This window comes from Homalodisca vitripennis, chromosome 7 (assembly GCF_021130785.1).
Source record: "Homalodisca vitripennis isolate AUS2020 chromosome 7, UT_GWSS_2.1, whole genome shotgun sequence".
Lineage (NCBI taxonomy): Eukaryota > Metazoa > Arthropoda > Insecta > Hemiptera > Cicadellidae > Homalodisca > Homalodisca vitripennis.
The window spans coordinates 96,605,284-96,627,724 of NC_060213.1; the positions used below are offsets into that span (position 1 = coordinate 96,605,284).

General features: G+C 33.2%; 1 protein-coding gene across 2 annotated transcripts; it reads left to right on the forward strand.

Moving 5' to 3' along the window:
* The first annotated feature begins 351 nt into the window (after nt 1-351).
* On the forward strand, nt 352-21,908 carry LOC124366062 (acetylcholine receptor subunit beta-like 2). Of its 2 annotated transcripts, none has more exons than XM_046822271.1 (12): nt 352-542; nt 12,187-12,335; nt 12,561-12,605; nt 14,027-14,136; nt 15,345-15,525; nt 15,638-15,794; nt 15,891-16,018; nt 16,486-16,661; nt 16,796-16,951; nt 17,065-17,195; nt 18,892-19,004; nt 19,087-21,908. In XM_046822271.1, the coding sequence occupies exons 1-12, from the start codon at nt 488-490 to the stop codon at nt 19,309-19,311; spliced, it is 1,626 nt and encodes a 541-aa protein (XP_046678227.1). In that variant the 5' UTR covers nt 352-487; the 3' UTR covers nt 19,312-21,908. The 2 variants fall into 2 exon arrangements, with proteins under 2 accessions (XP_046678227.1, XP_046678228.1); XM_046822272.1 differs by having other exon boundaries at nt 17,071-17,195.
* Nucleotides 21,909-22,441: the final 533 nt, after the last annotated feature.

The window sequence follows — 22,441 nt, forward strand, 5'->3', positions numbered from 1 at the left end:
AGACTCAACACAGTATTATTAGTCGTACAATTTTTATGTTTCTATAGCACATATAAATAGTAATATTTATATTACAAACCCTCATACAATATCAATAAACAATTTCACCGGTTTCAATGACTCCAAAACTCATTTTATTTTCATTTCCCCCCATTAGCACAGGCTTGGGAGTTCCTTGCTGCAAGTGATTCCTGACAAAAAGCACTCTGAATAAAACATTTCTCCCCGGGTCCAAAGCATTGTGTTCCTGCTTCAATTTACCTAGTGGGCGCTCGGTTCTGATGAAATGAGATAAGGTGGTGCGTAGTTGTGACAACCGCCACCAGGGCGCTCCACCCGCGCTATCGATTTGCTCCTTGGGTGGATTCTGCCTCGCTCTGCAGACGACACGCTCAGCTGTCTTAAGTTCTTACATTATTCGTTACAACTTATAGAATCGTTAATGGTTCACTGACTGTTGTTGTTTTGTTACTATCAATCTTGAGTTATGATCATTCTAACAGTATTGTGTTACTGTTATTTACTCGCTTACACGGCTTCCGGTGAGTACACGTAGCTATTAATGTAATTTTAATGCTTTTATGATCTAATTTTTTTTATAACCACTGAAACCATTCTTCGGAAATTGTAAGTTTAACACAATATTGTTTTAGCACGAAATGATAAATATGGTAAATATATATTACATTCATATTATTTTGTTTAGCAATTTTACAACCAGTTTAGTGGGCGTGTTCTTGATGTTTAGAAATTTGCAAAGCTAATTTAATGGAATTAAATCATTTCAGTTTTATATTTGGATAAAGCGGAATATTAGTTATCAAAATTGTTATCGAGTGTTCTATTTTATTTAGATTTCAAAATATTAATGATCAATAAAAACTATTTACTTACATATACAATGTTAGAGTCTCAGTATACTAAAGGATTTTGTATGTAATATAAATTTTAAACATGCGTATAGTGTTAAGCACAACACATAGACAAATATTTGTGTATGTTTATACTAATATATACTTAAGTGATTAGTTTAGTTCATTATATGTTGTATTATTTTAAGTATATAAACGTTGTATTGGATCCATTCAGATCTTTAATAATAATAGTAATTGTCTGTATTCGTTTCACATATTTGTACTAAATTTGTCTAGGGCCTAATTTTAAATACTCAAGACTAATGTACTTAAATTTATAAATAAAATAAAAGCAGTCCTTTAACGTTTATTTAACGTCAAGAAGAAAATACCTCTAATTACAGTTGTTAGTTGAAAATTATAAAAAGGTCTTATTTTAGAGGATATAATTACCATTTTTTATGTTTTCAAGTGATATTCCGGATTTATGGGATTGATTCAGCTCCCTTTAAAGATACATTTAACTACCTTAATCACCTGACGCTATGCAAAGAGCGTGCCTTGTATTTATTTTACTAAAATATATTATTCAGCGATACTTCGCTAAATAATTAAACAAAGACTATTAACAGTTTATTAAAACTATAATACCCAGCATGGGGGAAAACGTAATGAAATAGTCTATGTGAAATAAACTTTAACTTTAACTAACATTTACCCCTTATACTGATAGTTTCAAGTGTATCTACCTATTCAAATGCCTTTACATTCCCTCTTTAAGGCGAGAACAGATCACTAGTATCTACTTTTCATTTGTTCACAAAATATTGGCTGAAGATTTAGATAAATCTTGTTATCTAAATGCATTGTAACTTTATTATAACATGTTTCCTTTGAAATTGTAATAATTACTTAGATACTTAAATGCCCTGCATACTAAAATACCGTTTCCCGATTAATCGATAAAAACGGTTCATTTCACATATGTCATCTGGAATGTGTCAGAATCGAGATGCATTATTAGTTTTGAAGGTTACTTAACACAACGCTAATGTTATAACGACGTATTGGTTGGTGCGATAATATATACTTTTATACACTCATAAAGTTTCTAAAATTTAGAAACCCTATCTTCTTGAATCCTTACTAGACAAAAACCATGACGAGTGAATAAATTTGTTTATACGAGTAAAATTAGTTTTTTGTTCTCTTAGAACAAGAAGCAGCTTAGATATTGCACCTAGTCCTATAAGGACCTTTGCGCTGCTTCCGGAGTGACAGGATTCTGGATGGTTTTTAAGGTTGAGAGTAGGAGTCGCATCCTTTCGAGATCCATGAGGAAGAATTTAGGGCACTTATCTCAAGACATGTCCCCTCGGAAGAAGAGGAAAGCCAGCTCTGAATCAGTCTCTCCAGTCAGAGCAGGCAGGGGGTGGCAAACTCTTATGTCCAGGCTAGCAAGAACCTTTGACTTTTAGGGAACGAACCCACAAACTCCAACAGTCATCTAGACCTATCGAACTACCCTTGCACCCTAGAATCTTGACATTTGCGGTTAGTGTTCTGCCGCTCTTGCATAGCCATAATGGTGTCCAGATTGGTGACACATCGTTTTTGCTGTCCCCAGTGTGGGTTCAACTGGAAGGTATAAACCATCCAGAAGTGAACACTCCTGGGTATTATAAAAAATATAATATATTTATTTTAGAAAATTATAAAGACGTTAGTTGCATTTAATAAACATGATTGAAAACAATTTCATCTACAATGATTCTCTAGTATTATACAATTCTAAAACTGTGTAAATTTTTACGTTATCTTTGGTTTGGGATTGTGAGGGTTATAATCGGAGGAACTTTTAAAAATCTTTTCGAAATTCTATTATGAAGATGATTGCAATAGGCAGATTTCTTTGAAATCTACATAATGGAAGGATAAAAGAAAGGGACCTTTCGATAATTTACAGTCTTAAATGAAATTAGTATGTGCGTGCCATGCTATACTCTTTCGTTCAAATGAGAAACCAATCATTTAGAAGTGAAGTTCCAGTGTATAAAGCCAGTTTCTCTTGTTTTATTGGTATTGTTTTGTGTATATTCATTCAACATGCTTGGGGAGGTGAAGTTTATACCTAAATCTAAACACGTGATGAGCGCAAGAAAGCTTTAAAAATACAGTGACCATTAAATTTACTTAATCCTTGAAAAATAAAAATTTTAAATGAACATCTCCATTTCTTTAGAAAATTAAAACTATGGTGACGAATAGTCACTACGGTATTAATTTGTATTTATATATTACATTATAGGAGGAAAAACAACATTTCAATATTAAGGTTGCAATTTTGTTAAATAATGTTAAATTAAGTATAAACATAAAATTAGTATTTAAAAATATTAGATTATTAAAATTCTATATGTACACTATTATTAAATTATGCGGTGTTTAATTAACTTAAAGTATTCCTTTCGATATGAATCGTTAAACATTTAAAACTACGAAATCATAGTTCTGTTGAAACTCTCAGAAAGATAATACAGCCCCGGTGTTTCCCAACCGATGGCCTGGTTACTGTAGGAGTCTTCTTTTGCGTCTTGTGAAGCACCCTCTTGAAGGAATGCGAAAATCAGTCCCTGTAAGGGAGTGATGCCTGAGCCAGTGGGATGTTTAGTGGGTGCGAGTCCCACACAAACAGCGGAATTCGCCGACGGCGCATTATCATTTTTTTCCCATCCCCACAAAAAATCCCTACATATCCGAGTATACTCTAAATAAAAGTTCCATTACATTTTTATTATGTTGAAATCCCTAATTTCATGATCAGAATACAAATAACTTAATTTCTATGTAATGTATTGGGCTTCTGTTAGACTTTAGTATTAGAACAATTAATTTGTTTCCTTCTGTTAGGCCTTTAGGCTATGTGCAAAACTATGAGCACATCGTTGACACATAGCATCTCTTAATTTCGTGGGATAATATATATAGTTATCTAGAAAATTAAAAAAAAGAGAAACTGGTCAAAGAAATAAGTTTTGTTAATGGCATGGTCTTAAAATGATAGCAATTTAAGAAATGTTACATCTCAATCTATATTTAAAATTATTATTATATAGCCTAAGCAACACTTGGACTAAGGTAACCTAACACCACAACGTATTCTAACTTTAAGTATTTATTACCATTTTTACTCTTCCAGTCTCTGTCGCTTCGGTGGAAAGCAAGCTGAAGTTGATTTAAAAGTATTTAAGATCCACTATGAAATAGATAATAAATTTAAGTATCGTATCAATTGAACATCAAAGAGAATAAAAATCCATCCAACATAATCAATATATTTCCAGCCAAAAATATTAACAAATTTAAGTACCATACCAAAACATCAAAAAGTATGAAAAAAATAATTTGACATAATCAATATATTTATATATATAGCCAAAAGTCTTGAAAGTTAACCTGTATTAAGTTCAGAAATAATATAAATTCTTTTTTTTTTCAAGTTATTTATTATAAAGTTTTAATGCAGAATTTATTGTGCCTTTTTAATACAAAATTTGTGTATTTGTTTCATTTAAAAAAACAGCTAGTGGATTTGTTTTAACTCAAAAATGCCAAATATTTCTTCTGTTGGTTGTACCATTGCGAAAAAATTTGGAAATAGTAATATTAATTTCCTAATATATAACTATGGTAACATAATTTTGTAATTTTTAAAATTTATGTAATTTAACTGCAGATGTTATTAGTGACAATATAATATTTTATTTTTTACTCTCTTCTTTCTATTAAACCGTTATAAGCTTCAGTTTTATAATTAGTACAAAATACGGGGAATATAATTTTAATTGTAATTAATTACTTCTTGATTATTTACAAGGTGATTGTAAAGTAACTTCCTTTTAGTGCAGCGTCTCAAACTTTACTCTTGGAATCTGGAGTCATGTTCGTCTGAAGAGATTCAAAGAAAAGTATTAGACAGCTTCAGATACCAGACGCAGCACCAAAAGGAAGGTGATCTGGAGCTAAATTGTACATTCAAATTAAATTTCAAGTCATTATTCCATTTGTTTTTGAGATATGGTGACGTATACAGACAAAAAGAAGAATTGATAGCAAAATATGTAAAATATGTAAATATGTCTTCAGCTCGTGCGAACGCTCAACAAAATCTCATGGTCCAGCCAATGTCATGCATCATCATTGAACTCAGTTTTACCTCCATAGAACTGAAGCGCATGCCAAATTTCAAGCATTTTGCTGAATTTATTCTAAAATATACGGACACACAAACGGGCAGAGGAGAACTTTTAACGCTTCTTGAGTGACAGGATTCGCTAACGCTCAAAAAGTTAATTTCTTTGAATACGATATGGGCATGAGAATTTGTTGCACTTCATTATTTATTCTAAACAGTGTTTTTGAACTACATTACTATTTTAATAATGCCGTGAATAACTTGGCTGAATTAAATATTAAAAATGCATTAAACTGGAGACATTTCCTGAGAATAATAATGTAGCCCACTCTATATTTTAATATTGTGAAGTCTACCAAGCTTCTCTGTTATATTTCCTGATTATTAAACATTCTTATCCTCAAAGCAACTTACTCGTACATTTTCTGTACTGGTGGCGACCTCGCAACAATATATGACAAATTATGTTTAGCCAAAATATGTGCAAATGTTTTAGCCCTGAATGTGCGAATATTAATAATTAAAACTATTTATCAATTTATATCGAAAGCTCATTTAAAAGATAATGGGTGCTTTCTTCTGCAGCAGCTTGAGTCAGAGGGGAGAGACTACACTATTCTAGCCAAATTTCCTAATTGATTTTCTCTATTTCTCCTAATTATACGATGCGGATCTTACTATATAATATTACTTTCTCTATCTTACATATTTGTTCTGAACAGATAATTATTTAACCTATACATATTGGTTTTAAATAATTATAATAAAGATTATAATGTCATAGTTATTCTTTATAATATAAATGATCCTCGTCAGCAGCACATGTATAGGCTGCAGGCAAATTTACTTTGTGTCGTATATTGAACTATTTTTTAGACGCATAGACCCAAAATCAGTCGCTATACAAAAAGTGTACTTGTAGCAGGTACGTTCACGACTTTTTCGTGTTGGGAATGTTAGAAAAAAAAACTTTACAACGACCAGTCAAGGTCTCGAGAGTGTAAATTGTTGAAAATGTTAAAATGTTTAGTAAACGAACGAAATATTTACATAATTATTAGCACAAAGTTCATTTACCAATAGAATAAGGTTTTTGTTGTTATCAAAGCAAAAACTGTTACAACAGCAATTAATAGCCAACTACAAGTAAGGCCAACCACAATGACATCATTTCTGGCTGGTTTATACTTGCCAGTTGTACCTACACTGAGCAAAGTAAAAACCGATGAGTCATTTAATTATGGCCAACCCTTTGGATATCCTGGTGTGGCACATCACTAACCGCAAATGTCGAGATATTGCGATGCAAGGGTCTAGTTTACTGAGGGGAATAACTGTTGGAGTTGATAGGTTTAAGCGTTAAAGTTAGTTACTAGACTAGGCATAATGGTTTTGTCACCCCTGCCTCCTTTGACTGGAGAGGCTGGTACAGAGGTTGCGTATCCTTCTTCCAAGGAGACATGACAGATTAATAACCCAAAATCCTTCGCTTTGGAATTTAACGGTAGGTGGATCCTGCCCCGATCTCACCCGTTCAGAGTATCTTGTCGCTCCGGAAGCAGCACAAAGGACCCTTTTAGGACCCTTTTAAGTGCAATAATTTCTCAACTTTTTTCCCTAAGATAATAAAAAAGGCTATATAGGAAATCCTTTAGTCATCCTTTAAAATGAGAATGTGAATATGGAATATTTCATACAGAGGAAACATATTCTTAAAAACTGTAATAGGTTGCGATTTCCTTTGCCTAGTTTGAAAAATTCAAAAGTTTGGTTCAAAATGTAAAATAAAATCATGATAGGGATAAATATGGTTTTAGGTTTTAGGTTGATCTATTATCAGTTGAAATAAAAATGGAAATTTACAGTACATTCCCGGAACATAGATTTTTAATTACCAAGTAAATTTAACGTACCTCCCTTTTTGCAACTCATTGATCTTATGAATCGACTATGTCTGGTTTTTTACTTCACTGGTTACAGAAAGAATATGTTAATCAGTCATCCTTAGTTCATTTCCAATTCTTCTTGTATAGTTTGGCGTACTATGTAGGGTTTGCGGTCTTATTTCTTGAATGAAGATACCCAGTGGGCTCAGGGTTTTAGCGGGAAATGGCTGAGTATAAATATTGGTTAGGCAACGGTTGAAAACCTGATTTGTGAGGCATCATGCTACTGAAAGCCCTTACTCTGGAAAGGCAGTCAGTTGACTAGCTCGGATGGATGTAGACGGGGCCTCATGGCATTGAAAAAACTCCTTGGTTGCTTATGGGAATGTTTTTTTAACCGCAAGCGGCTGGTGATGTTTGAGAAGCCTACTTTTGGTAAAAGGCAACTTAGATATGTTTAATATCAGCCTTTAAATGTATATTAAAAGACTACATTGTCTCGTATATCTGCACTGCTAGCGTTTATCCGCCGCTTTGTATGCAATTTAGTGGTCCGAGTGAAATATGTTATACGCCAATGCTTAGTTTGCCTTGTTGCCACAATCAAGGAAATATGTAAAAAAATGTATAATTTTATAGCTACTATAATTTACTTAGTATGTTTTGTTTTATAGCTGATTTTCCCCCTCAAGAAAATATATATCACAGATCAGAGAAGCCTACTTCTGTCAAAAGAGAACTAACATGGAGTTTATCTTAGTCTTTAACCCTCTTAGTGATAGAAGCCGCTCTAGCGACGTTCATTCGTTTAATATGAATGATAGAGATCGATGCGTCGACGTTCAAACATGCCTTCGAATTCGTCATCGCTGCTCGGCTATCTTCGATTAAATTCGGCCGTTATTTACTGCATTGTGTACAGAAACGTCTACTCTTTCCTCTAGATCTGTCTCCAGATGAATTGTTAAAAGAATTAACAAATAGCTGGTATTTGTTACGACGTTGTTTGTGTTTTACTCGCAGCCGCTAACCAATGAGTTGTGTCGGCGTGTTTTATCGGTGTTATTTCGTTTATTCCGATCGTAATACGTTCGAAATGGCGGATGATTTACGTTGAGAAGATATTAGAAATATTTTAGAAGAACAAATGAGTGATGTGAGTGACAGTGATATCAGTGCAGACAATTTTCCCGATGATTATAATTCAAATCCTGGTGCAGGCCATTCCCTCCAACGCTTACCAGGAAGACAAGAGCGGCTATGTATTGTATGTGGCCACACAAAAAAAATGGGGAGATCACGATTTTAGTGTCCAGGATGCAATTCTGGTGTTCATAGAGTGTTTCCATAAATTGGATAATTTTTGGAGACCAAAGTATCAAGGGAGGAAGAGAAAACATGATAGTAGTAGTGCCTAAGAGTGAATGGAAGGTTTCTTCCATGTACATACTGTATATATTTCCATCATAACAGTTTTTTCAAGTAAAATATTGTGCGAAAACTGTATATATTATTTATTTTCATGAATTTTAGAAAAAATTGGCTATCTTCAAATCTTTGTCTAGTAAGTTTTATACTATGTGGTTTTTGTGGTAAAAAGTTTTTTTTTTCAAAAACAGTTTTTTTAATTTTTGAGCAAGTTTTTAAGGGATATGTACAAAGGTAAGTAGTTTTATTTATTTTAAAATCGTTCTTTATGTTTTTATGAATATTTTGGTATATAATATGTTGTATTTTCAATAAATTGAATAATTTTTATTAATTTTTAAGAAACCCCCAGCTAAACACTCCAAATGCACCTATCATTCATAATAAACATATTCGAGAACTAACATGGAGTTTATCTTAGTCTTTAAATTTAAAATAAAAGTTGTTTTAATATTTTAGAACATTTACAGCTAGAATTGGTACATTAGTTTTAAAAAGAACATCCCAGCCAAATTTCATCTAACATAGTTCTTGTCGACTGCCTCAAAGGGTGTCTTCGAAGTGACATTCTGACCACCTTATGTTTTAGGACATTTTGTAAGGTTGATATACGTAACTTGAGGTAAATTAGTACTTACCTAATCGCTGACATCTAAAACTGTGTGAAAGCTTTTTTGGCTACTATTTAAACAATTTACTCACTATAAACGTAAACAAACTGAAAATAACAAGCGATGTTTACACAGAACAGTTGATTTTATTGAATTAATATTACACAACTTTAGAGACTAAGGTGTGATTTTTCGTGTAATAATTGTTGTCTTTCAAAAATTCCACAATTTTCACAGATTCCCATATCACAGGATTATTTTGTTTTATACCATTCTTATTTGTATGTGTAAGCAAATAGCTACCCTGAATACACAAGTATTTCATAGTTTAGTGTTTTAGAATGTTAAATAAAGATGTATTGCATTTAAAATAAGAATTTTGTTAATGGCCTAAAATTTTATTTTTGAAAATTTTTAAGGTTTTGATTATTTAGATATTAAATGAAGACTTCCAACATGTTTCAATTTCTTATTAAGTTCTGTAACGTTTTAAATTGCACTAAACAAACTAATAGTACCAAATTACTATGGATCGTCTGAACAGGTATCTTGGGAATTAGATATCGTGATGTATTATAGGTAGTTTTGCCACGAACAATGTCGTAACCATTAAAATAGGCACTGGCATAATTTTAGTGAAACACAAACAAATAAAGAATTTATTGTTCTAATTCCTTTTTTTTAAACAAAGCTGACTAAATATTTATTTAAAGAAAGTTTACAAAGGGAAATTAAAAAGCAATTGTTTAGAAGAAAAGGATTCGCCAAAGGGTAGACTAGTCACTGTTAACAAGACCCTAGAATTAGTGAGAAAACCGCCCTCAGCGCAGAAAGCTCGTTACTTCAAGGGCCAACACGTCATTCAATTATATCCAAAAGTAAACTAACCTGCACTTTGTACCTTTTAAAGTCGTAGCTATACGGCAATAAAAGTTTTATTGGATAAATAAAAATATATTTTATTTAATTCCTTGATTTCCTAAAGAGTATTTGTTTTGTCACCAAGCAAGTTATTCATTCTCTAATCAAAATGTTTTAATCATCTTTCTAATAGTCGAAATTGATTATTCATTAATACCAAGTTATTGTAATGTGTACTAGACGAATTTGTAGAATGTTTTAAGAAGATTATTTAAGATTGTAAGATGTCAAAATATTATAAGTAGGTATTTTTTGAAATACGTTTTCCAATATTCGTACTTTTCACATTGCTTACTTAAACATTTCTCACAGTAAAACTTTTTTTAAACAACTCTTTTATTTGGAATACATTAAATCCAAATATTTTTAAAATTTGATATTTTATAAATTGATTGTTCTTTGATGGTTGTGGATAAAAACAAAAAGAGAAGAATTCGTTCGAATCACGCCAACGTCACAAAACCATACATCAGAGAGCTTTTCTACATACAGATTTTGAGGATTCTTTCATACTTTTCAACATAGAATCTTATTGTAGAACTGTTGAAATTGTAGACTATGTATCTTGCTGATTATGGCACTTATCTCATGATAGTTACTAATTGGGAAAGCATTTCTTTGTTGAACATTCGTGTAATATCAAATAATTATGCATGTAACGTAAATTACAACAAGTGTGTATTAAAGCTAGGCACGCTATCTACAGCGTTTCCCTTCTATAAAGCCATTTGAAAGTTTTCTAAACATTTCCACCTACACAACTAGAACTAGACTGGAAATTGGCCTTTCTCTGTCTTGAATATCAATGTTGTTGGTTTGTCTATGCTGAATTTTCGACGTGATTCTATATTATAAAAACTATAAATGATAAAGTTTACTAAAAAAGCAATCACCCCAACTGCGTACACGATATAGTCTTTCATGATGACGTATTTTCATTAATACAAGTACTAGTTGTTAAGATTAGAAATTGTAAGGTTTTGTAATACTATATATTATTTATAAATATATAATAAAAATTTCTTCACTCTTTAGCCTTTCCTTGTAATACGATAGGAGCATTGCCTTGTGGACATGTACATGTGGATTTTTTTGTTTCAGCAATGTAACATTTTATTTTATTTTATTAATTAATAATTTCTCCTGAATGTATTTTTACGCAATTGGCACTCCGAATGCGTATTAACATTAGGCCAAACACAATATAAATTTATGTTAGCTTAAAAACATACACATTTACTAAACTTTTATAGAATGTTGGCTTATGTAAAATTTGTAATGTTTTCTTACTTATTACAACGAAAATTAATAAATAGTAAAAAGAATGAATAATGGTTTTACTGTACTTTTATTTTATTGTAATCAATTTAATTACAGTATTTAATATTCAACAGACATCAATGGTGTACAATTGATTAATTTCTGCATCATGTTTATATCAGAATAATATTAAATAATTTTGAATTCATTTAAATTTATATACAACCCTACTTTCAACAAAAGTTCAAAAATGTTATATATGAAGAAAATAGGTACACATTTTATATTAAAATATATAGTGACCAATGAATTACCTTAATTTCGTGCGTAGAGAAATTTTATTAGAATATTTCTAGGTTCCTTATTTAGGCCTATATACCATTTGATTAAGAGCGGCTCTCGTATTTTTTTCAGATAGCCAAATTTAAAAGTAAGAACGTGTCTGTGACTACGAGTACTGGGAGGGTAATCAGTTTGGCAACGTAGCATCTCTCTGATTGGTTGATGCAAAGATGCAGGTCGCACTGGCCACGCCCTAAACCGTCTTCTCTGCTGCACCCGGGTTTATTTAGTATCTGTTGAACAGTGATGATTCCAGCATAACTAAACTATGAAAGAACATTTTATTTCCTGAATTATCAGGCCTACTCAGTCGGTTTCATAACAAACTTCAATGTTTCGACGCACTGTGAACCAGAAGACGTTGATGTTAAATAATTTCCTATTCTCCTTTACATACTCAATAACTACAATTTTCCTACTTTATTTGTTTCTCATAAAATGTATAAAACCTTTTTTTAAAGAGGTTATTTTCCGGCTGTTATTTATGCCATCTTTTTATCTTTCAACCCCTATTTTCGTCATAGAATTATTATAAAGATGTAATATAATACTGAAGGAATTTGTTTTCAAGTCGAAATTGACTTGTTTTACTTGAAAACTTACATCAGTTTTCCTCGCTTTGAGAAGGATAGAGGTCGATTGGTGCAGAAATTTCACCTTCTTACTACAAAAATATATTTTGTTAACAGGTAAGAAGCAGATTGAGGCCAATCCAGATGCCAAGCGGTTATACGACGATCTTCTCAGTAACTATAACAGGTTGATAAGACCTGTTATCAACAACACAGAATCTGTCACCGTGTGGCTGGGTCTCAAGCTCACCCAACTCATCGAAATGGTGGGTAAATGGTTTTACTACTTGTTGTTTCGTAAGTTAGGGTTACACTAAGGCTCTTTATGATGATTACAACTACTGTATCACTATTTATGGTTATCCGAGATAAATATTGATATTCAATAAGGTAGTTATTAATGTACACAAACAAAAAATTACTGTTTGGAAATTCTTTAACAGTTCATGGTTTGAAATAAATTATGCTTTAACATTTTTGTATTGTCACAGAACTTGAAGAATCAGGTGCTCACAACGAATGTATGGGTTGAACAGGTAAGATTTTCCTACACACATATTGATGTTGTGCTGTATTGATATAGAACTAAATTATATTATTATCTAAAGTGTTGTTACTTCGATTCTAACCCTTAGACTAATAATACTTGGTGAACAGTAGAAAACAGAATTATAATAATCGCTAATAGACAAATAAACATAACATATAATAAACTATAAAAATATAATAATTTAAGGAAAACCTGAATTACTGAGAATTGCTGGTTAGTAGAAAACTCGAAATAGACACCATATTGTCCAGAACGTTTTTTTATAATCAAATGAAATAATAGTGTATACCTTATATTCAATATTAAACAATTTCAAATTGTTTATGAAATTGAATCATTAACTAGTTGTTCAGTATATACATAGGGTTTCGGACATTTGCCATCGTCGTATGTTACAAAAGGTATAACACAACGTTTCAAATGATTGGAAGTGCCGACATTGATTTGCTTGTTAGTATCCTACTTGCGCCTGTGCTGGTGTGATGTGTGATTGTGATTCTCGTACTCGTGGTGCTCGGGACTTACATTCTGGGCAGTGACAACGTCTGGACTGGGCTCCAAGCAGTTTTCGGTATGTTTGAACCCTTTTATTTGCCTTCTTTTCTTCTTTCTGTTCTTTTTATTTTTGTATGTATTGTAACCTTCCCCAGCTGACGAAGAGGACAGGTTCCAATCCTCGAAATGTTGTGTTAAACCTTTCTGACATATAACGATGGCAAATGTCTGAAATCCTGTTATCCTTCAAACCTTCCATCGTCAATAACAAACTTTAAATAAAGAGTATATGCACGATATATAGACTATTTCATATGCAAATTACGATTTATTTGGAATACATTACGTTTTGTTTACAAACTCTCCTGGAAATATTTTGGCGCTAACTGTTTGAATCTTTGCATTGTTAGTAAAAGTTACATCACATATATAACCAATGGGTGGTTTTTAATAAATAAGCCCTGAATAAACGCCAATGCCATCCACAATGTCAGAGACTAATGTGTTTAAGAGTAAGAGGAAATCGAGAGTGGTTGGTTTGGAACTCGACGCGCTGTCATCTGTTAAGACTATTAGCCCACACATTCCCCGTAGGCTTTTCCCGCTTTCTCTTCTCAAGTCGTCACAATCCCAGAGGAATTATACTATTTTTTGTAGTAAAGCTGCAAATTGGTTAGTTTTTTGAGTAGGCCAAAAGTAGGAATTTTTCAATTTGGAGGGTTACATCCAAACGGCACAATCTTTAATGCATGAAGAAAATATATTGAGCGCAATTATATAACACTAAATAAAAAATTGTGTAATCACAATATATCTGGACACTTTTAGTTATTGAAAAGTGCTTTAGAATAATGTGTTATGTCGATCGCATCTACTTTTATTACATTTATAGTTTGTCTCCTACTTTTCCAGAAATGGGTGGACTACAAGCTACGGTGGGACCCCGAAGAGTACGGGGGTGTGGAGATGCTGTACGTACCCTCAGAGCACATTTGGCTACCCGACATCGTTCTTTACAATAAGTAAGTTCATTAAATCTGTCGAACACAAATGTATTGCCATTTTTCGCTTTAAAGTTACACGAATCTGTCGAATCGGCATTGATCACACACTCGTGCTACAAATAGGAATGTAATAATTGCTAAAGTGCAACTTTTTATATACATATTTTAGCTTTCTATTATATACTAAACAGCAAAGAGAATGTAGTCAGCAATACCATATTTTATTAACATTGAAACCAATTTTCATTAGGTCCAGTTTTAAACCACTGAAATACTGCGGCACTAATACATTTAATGCAGTAAAAAAATGCCTTCTTTTAAGTAATATTATTTTTTTACATTGTTATTACGATGTACTCGTAAGAGAATGTAATTATTTATTTAATATGTTAAAATATGTATCCATATAAAAAATGAACTATATGTTTTTTGAGTGGATCAGATAATGGATCACCAATTCTAAACGTCATACTGCATTATTTGCTTATTAGTACACGGCTTTTTAATTCATGCTCCGTTGATGTTATAAGTTAAGAATTTAACACATTTTCTCCAATGAGATTTCAACAAATATTTGCCTAATATTGTGTCTTAAAAAATCTAATTTTTATCCCAACTTGCTTTTATTAAGGAAGTGAGATTTAATTTCACTTCTTATCTCCCAATTCGTTAATACTGGCATAGTTTGAAACGCTTTTAGGACGCTTAGTAGATATTCTATAAATATTAAGTGAACACAACGGATCATTTTATTAGAATTAAATTGACCATTTAACAGTAAGGATTTAAAGTTATCATTCTGTAGGTGAAAATACCTTTGAGGGTGACATCATTAACAAAAACTCTACTTTAGACAATCTAATAATCGTGTCAAATAATTAAGATTGAATTAGGAAGAAGATAACCAACTAAGGTTTCCAGGTTCATTCTAGGGATGTTCCTCTTTAATTAATCTAAATATGTTTAATGGCTGAGCGTTTGCTAAGGCTATTCCTCAGGGTACTGGCAAAATTTTTACTCTGACTGTCTGCCTGTTCGCAAGATATTTCGAGAATTTAGGTATATACTTGAAGTTTCTGCATAGAGAGGATCGAGATCAATGATTTTGCATGTCACTTCATGAGATGTCACTCATATCCTTAACGAAACCTCTTACATGACATTTTAGACCGTGCGTACTCATACCTCATATTATTGCCACTGACAGTCAGTGCTTGATGTTACAGTGCTGACGGAAATTATGAGGTGACCTTGATGACCAAAGCTACTCTTAAGTACACAGGGGAAGTCATCTGGAAGCCACCCGCCATTTACAAGTCGTCTTGTGAGATCAATGTACTATACTTTCCTTTCGACCAACAGAGCTGCATTATGCGTTTCGGCTCATGGACTTACAACGGCTACCAGGTACTCAGCATCATCTCAATGTCAAACTTACCACTTAGTAAGCCATTATCTAAAATATTTTAGAGGCTTAAATTTGTCGTAATAACTGCTAATACGATTTATATATATCTAGGTGGATTTGCGCCACATGGAGCAGCAGACAGGTTCCAACCTGGTCCCCGTCGGAATTGATCTGAGCGAGTTCTACCTATCAGTGGAATGGGACATCCTTGAAGTTCCTGCAAGGAGGAATGAGGAATATGATCCGTGCTGTCAAGAACCTTACTCAGGTATGTTTGGGTCAAGTAAAGACCATGGATGAGTTTTGATGCAGATTATGATCAACATATTAAATCTGAGGATGATATTGTTCTAAATAATTGCAGACATTACATTCAATCTGACAATGCGGCGTAAGACTCTCTTCTACACGGTGAACCTGATTATTCCCTGTGTCGGCATTACATTCCTCACTGTCCTCGTCTTTTACCTGCCTTCCGATTCGGGTGAAAAGGTAAGAGTAATTGTAATATTACCTTAATGCATTTTCTCTTAAAGTAATGTTAAGTACTAGCTTTAAAGTTAAATCAATCAGACTCTAGTTGTCTCGAGACGAATTGAGTTATGGTCTTGAAAGTACGAGCCTTCATTCCCACCTAAGCATGAGTTTGATGATAATGTCAACGTGTGAACATGCTGTCCACGGGATTTAAGTCCGCTGATATCCTACGAACGAGTGTAGATATAGATTTTAATATTGCTTAAACTTCGTTTCTGTGCAATAAGCTCCATGAAATTCGGAGATTGTCCATGTCAGTCTATGGGATTTAACTGTCCGCATAATATGTCCAGAATGAATTTAGCTATAGCTTTGAAATTGTGCATGGAACTTTATCGAAGCCTGTTAAACGACAAGGCGCGTGAGGTACTTTGCAATAAAGGAGCTTCATACTTTCCTAAACAATAATTTTTTATTTCCAGGTGACTCTTTGCAGTTCTATCCTTGTGTCACTCACTGTGTTCTTCCTCTTGTTGGCCGAGATTATTCCTCCCACATCTCTGGCAGTGCCTCTGCTTGGAAAGTACCTTCTGTTCACCATGATCCTCGTCACTCTCTCAATCTGCGTCACTGTATGTGTGCTCAATGTCCACTTCAGGTATCGTATCATGAATATATGGGCGAATAGACAAGACAACTCAACACACTTCTCAAATCAGATATAATCTTAAGGTACGCAATGTTTCATTGGACAAGTTATACTGTAGACTTTTAACGTCTCTTAATTTACAGGTCACCATCTACCCACAAGATGTCACCCTGGGTGAAGAAAGTATTCTTGCACGTGATGCCACGGATTCTGATGATGAGACGCCCTCCCTATTCTCTTAGGGACAACTATGACGAGTCTTTCTATGATGGAGGTTACATAAATGATGGTGACTTCAGGTACGCCTGTATACGAGAAAAATCAATCATTTCAAATATACCAAAATTAATAATTTTAAATTACATAAATAGGCTAAAAAGGGAATTGCTGTAAACAATGATGTACTTTTAAGGGACAGCATCAGTGATCCATATCCAGGAGATTCTAAAGGCAGTCCGCACGAACCTCGAGGATTCGAATCTGTGGCGAGCGCTTACCGAACTGCGATCGGCGATGAGTCGCGACACCAGCCTCATTCTTCAAGTAAGTAATAATTAGGTTTTACTTTGAAGATGGGTTTCGGTTTTGTAAATATAACAAGAGATAGTTATACAATTTACTTGACGAAGTGATTTTTTAATTTAGAAACTCTACTTCCGATCTGGATTGTACATGTTGACATGTACATTGTTGTTGGCACATGTTGACTTGTTTGAGCATAGTGACTACAAATAAAACCAGGGAAATTCCCCATGATGTTCTAATACATTCTGATTAGTCTCACATGTTTGTCATGGATTTCCACAGCCAACTACATTTTCGGTTAGTAATTTTGAATCTTTTACAGAAAAGCTTCGCCTCTCTTCTCATCATTTTGCTATAGGATTTTCGTATGCATAATCGTGTATCAAGATTGTAATCAATGGAATACATTGATTGTATTGATGAGAAGGCATTGACAACCCACGTTAACATCTTCAAATCATGTGCGTATTTCAAAGAGTTCTTCAAGTGAAAGTGTCAACTTAAAGGAATTCTGTTGATTGAAAATATTATCGAAACTAAAGCTGACGTTGTTTACAGACGAGTAAAACTGGTATCATAGATCCCATCGGAAATTATCTAGTAGTATTTGGACTATTCTGAAAAGACCTGCTTAAACATTTCTTGAGAAAAGGCTATCATTCTTTTTAACTGACATGACGTGACGAACGTGGTGACATATCGCTATTATTATTAGTATGAATGCCTCTTGCAGACAGGTTCAAAGACAATCCAAATGCCTCATTGAGGTTAGAAACTAGCTTTGTAATCTATCAACAAAATTCAATAGTGTTGCACTATATCCGCGCCAATTTTAATACTAGGACTGGCTGTCCGATCGTGATGTGAACGGTAAAGTTGTTATCTTAAGACACCTAAGTTTTTTCATAGGATAGGATCTTCTAATATCCAACTTGAGACGTCAACCATGCCTGAGCTTGTATCTTAAATAGAGTGTGAATGAAAACTTAATAAGATACTTGTAAGTCTGCAGTACTGTTACGCTGTCCATTACAACTAGCGTTGTAACAAACACAAACAATTACAAGTACAAACTCTGATTGCTTCTTTGCAAGTATAATTTTATTGATAGTCAATCGGTAACCTAGTGAGTCCAACAGTTCAATGCGGAGTTATTGATAGACTGGTGAAGACAATAGTACGACAAGAACATAGTCAGGAAAAATTGTGAGAGGGGATCCAGACAACATATTTTCCCGTAGTGGACAGAGAGTAAGAAGAGTAAGGCCCTTTTTTGTTTCTAAAAAAGTTCTTAACCCGTTTCTTTTTTGAGAACGATCTCTCAGCAGTGCATGTCAGTAATACTGAATTGTTTAAATAATAATAATCGTTTACTAAAAAAATGTAATTTATGAAAATTAAAAATTTGGGGGGGTTCCGGAACCCTTTGGATCCCATCGCAGGCTACGTTCTTGCAATACGAGGATTTGTGGCATACACGAGGTTGAATGGACATCCGTCTAGTAGCACACGTTTCCATTAACTCAAACTAAAAAAGTAATAATTTATTTTCGCACTATCAAACCATCAACCACCAGTCCTGCAGTAACAGTAAAATCCTTTATGCGATTTTAAAAGTTCACCTTGACACTACCATAAAAACAGCAAAATATTTACTTTCTTTAGAGAACTTTCTTTCCAGATACAGTTGAAAATTGTATTGCAACTGTTCTAGTGACAGACTCTGAGAACACGTTGCCTCGTCAAATGTCACCAGATGTTCTCTCGGCTCTCCAGGGTGTCAGATTTATCGCTCAGCACATCAAAGATGCCGACAAGGATAACGAGGTTAGTCTTAGTCCGTTTGTGCAATATGCAAGGTGGTTATAAACACCGAGAAATGAAGAATTCTAACTATTTTCTCCCACAGATTGTGGAAGATTGGAAGTACATCTCGATGGTTTTGGACCGCTTCTTCCTGTGGGTGTTTACGCTGGCCTGTATAGGAGGAACGTGCGGCATCATCTTCCAAGCACCCTCCTTGTACGACACTCGCATCCCCATAGACCAGCAACTCTCCGAGATCCCCTTCCGCAAGAATAATCTGCACTTGCCCGACGAGTTTTTGCAGATTCACGTCACTGGCGTTGTCTAATAGCCATATCTGAAAGATTGCCAGTGGACCATTAGAGTTCCTCCTGCAGAACTGTTATAGAACCATTTAGGATTGATGAAGAACAGTGAGCCCCCCAAAATCACAGTTTCAAGTGAACCTTGAAAACACGTGCATGAATTTGTTATATTTTCTACAGTTAGGTTCAGGACGAAGAAATTAGTAATTCGCTACCTAATGAAAGAATAGAAGAGTACACTACTTTGTTACATATAAAATTATCAGATAGTAGCTCCAACAGAATTAAGTAGTTTAGATTTAATTTTAGTACATTAGATTTTAGTTTTAGATTAGAGTTCATAGGGCCAATATTCTGAACTTGTAGAGCAAGAGGTTCGGGCTCAAATTTGAGAGCACAAAATGTTGTTGAGAAATTAAACCAGTGCACTTGAGCCACTAATTAAACCTGACTAAAGCCAAGCTCAGTAACTAATTAAACAAAAGCACGGGTTAATACAGATCCTCGAGTCTTCCATTGGTTTTATTTGTCACTCGTTGTTTATTGTTTGGAAATCCTAAACAGTAACTCGTAGTTATAATAGGTCACCAAGTTTTTATTTTATTTAAACAATTTACAGAAACAATAATTAATTATAATTTTGAAATCAACTTACATTTGGTTTTTCAAGAGTACTTTTCTAAAGGTACGAATTAGAGCCTATAGATATTATGAAAATCATATTCTTAATTAATTGTTGATATTGATATATATTTTGAATGGCTTACTTAATGTACTAGTAAGATACTTGTCAACGCCCGTTATACAACTTAACTAACTGTATAAAATTACCGATAAAGCCTCTTAATGATTTAAAGTAAAATTACTATGAATAAAAATAACAATACTAAAATATCTCTTATAATGTTTTACTAAGTACTGATTGAGTGCTGCAAACAATTTTAAGTACATTTTTAAAAAGGTAATTTGTAACTCTGACAAATTTGTGAATAGTGTAACTCCGTAGCAAGTCCACAGTGTCTTTGCATGTTGGTGGATATTTGTCGGAACCACGAAAAACTCGGCAGGTAAATACAAATAGTAGAGAATTAAAAATAATTATAGGTTGCTTATATTTTAGAAGGCATGGCATAACAAAATCCTTGATGATCTTGAATTAACAACTTTGTTATTAAATTACAGTTTGGAACATTAGATTTTTCAAAGTTAGACTGTTTTGTTACTTACATCTCCTCAGAGATTTTAAATGTTAACCACAACATTTCTTCAAATGCCCTTTTAAATTATGGCAATCTTGGATAGACACAACAACTAAAATGGGCAAAGTCCTATGCTATAAATCCTATAAAATTAAATTTAGGAGTTCTTAAAGGTTCATTAACTTTTCCTTCATTGTTTCCAATGTATACTAAATACTTCTTCCGTAACACTTAATCAGTATGTTGATAAACACAAAACAAAAATGAGCCTATAAATTCAAAAGTTTTAACATGTAAATATGTACACAATATTTAGAAATAAATTTTAAAACAAAGTGTCAAAATTCATTGTTTATCAATGGCTTTTGTCCGGATTTATTTTAACTCACACCATATATTATTTTATATGATAACATTTATTTGGAGAAATAATAATCACAAGAATATGTGAGTACATATTTATGGAGCTTCAAATTTAAAAATGAATCTTATCTGACATGCTTAATCTAAGATATGTATCCCCTATGTAAGCTTAACAAATGTAGTTAATCAAGTAACGAAAATATATTTGTATGGGCAAATGTATCCCCATTGAGACAAATTACATGGAAAAGATGCACTCATAATATATTTATATAACTGTTTGTCAAATTGAAGTCAAATTGCATATTATATTTTTTAACCTAAATTTCAAACTGTAAGGAATATTTATGATGATATTATAAAACATATTGTAATGCACAGGATCTAACAACATATATTAAATTTATGTTATAATATTAAAGTGAGTTAACATTATCAAAATTTATAGTACAGTGCATAAATATAGAAACTAATTTAATTCACCATTTAACAGGAAACTAAAGTACTTATAGTTTATTTATTAATAACTCGCATTTGACTGTAGAGTATTGTGACCTTTATCAATACAGACAGTTGATAAACCCTACCAAGATGTCCTATATAGACACCAGCAGGATAATTTGGGTTAAGTGGAAAAGTTTCTTCTTCGGGCACACCACTGCACATTTTTAACCATTGATTATCTATATACATTTTCTATTCGCCCTCAAACAAAAAAATACTGTAACATATACTATACGATGTTCTTATTTGATATGAATATTAACGTTTTTGACGTTATAAAGTGTATCATTAACTTGTAATTATTTAAAGAATTACAAAGGTTGTGACTATGGTTAATATTTCTGTGATCGCTATTTTAAGAATATACTAATAGTGAAATACTTTGGATTGTTATGGAAATTAGTCTATTAATGTGTCTTCCTGCTGAAACATGCTTGCAAAGAAGTTAGATTTTGTTTGCACTACATATTTATATTGAGTTAGGCTATTAACTAGACATTATAATATAAAAGGTTTTAATAATGTAAAGAGGATATTAAAGTGTTTAATTACAATTGTTGCATTCTTAGTATGCCCACATCCTGTGAACAATTTAAACACTAGTCAAGGACTTGTTTTGTCAAAAATTCCGCTAAAATACAACAAAATTGAGGTAATAATAATAGCGGTTTTATACAACAGAAGAGAAAACTTGGACAAACTTAATTAATGAAAAGCGTGAGGCAAAAGTAAATTCAAATAATCTCTTATTTTGCCCGGCGAAGTTAGGCCTACTAAGCCTTCTTCAACACTTAACCTGGGCACCTTCGGCTTAGAGATAACTTCCATACCACCACCAATGGCCGGGCAGGCCAACCGCTTGCAAGGACATGATCACTCACTAGAGATGGACTAAATCAGATGGGTGTCTGAATTAGCACCCCTTCAATTTAACGTCACGAAGGGGTGAGCGCTAAATCAGCGCAGTGACCGTGTCCATGCCCTGAATAAGCACCCACTTGTAATACGGGGGTCCTTATTCAGCACAGTGACCGTGTCCATGCTCTGAATAAGCACCCACTTGTAATACGGGGGTCCTTATTCAGCG

Excerpts from the sequence above, each read along its gene's own strand:
- LOC124366062 (XM_046822271.1), top strand. The coding sequence starts at position 488 with ATGATCATTCTAACAGTATTGTGTTACTGTTATTTACTCGCTTACACG. Across the intron at positions 14,137-15,344 it reads GACATCGTTCTTTACAATAA|TGCTGACGGAAATTATGAGG; the intron begins GTAAGTTCATTA and ends TTGATGTTACAG. Across the intron at positions 17,196-18,891 it reads ACACCAGCCTCATTCTTCAA|TGACAGACTCTGAGAACACG; the intron begins GTAAGTAATAAT and ends CAACTGTTCTAG.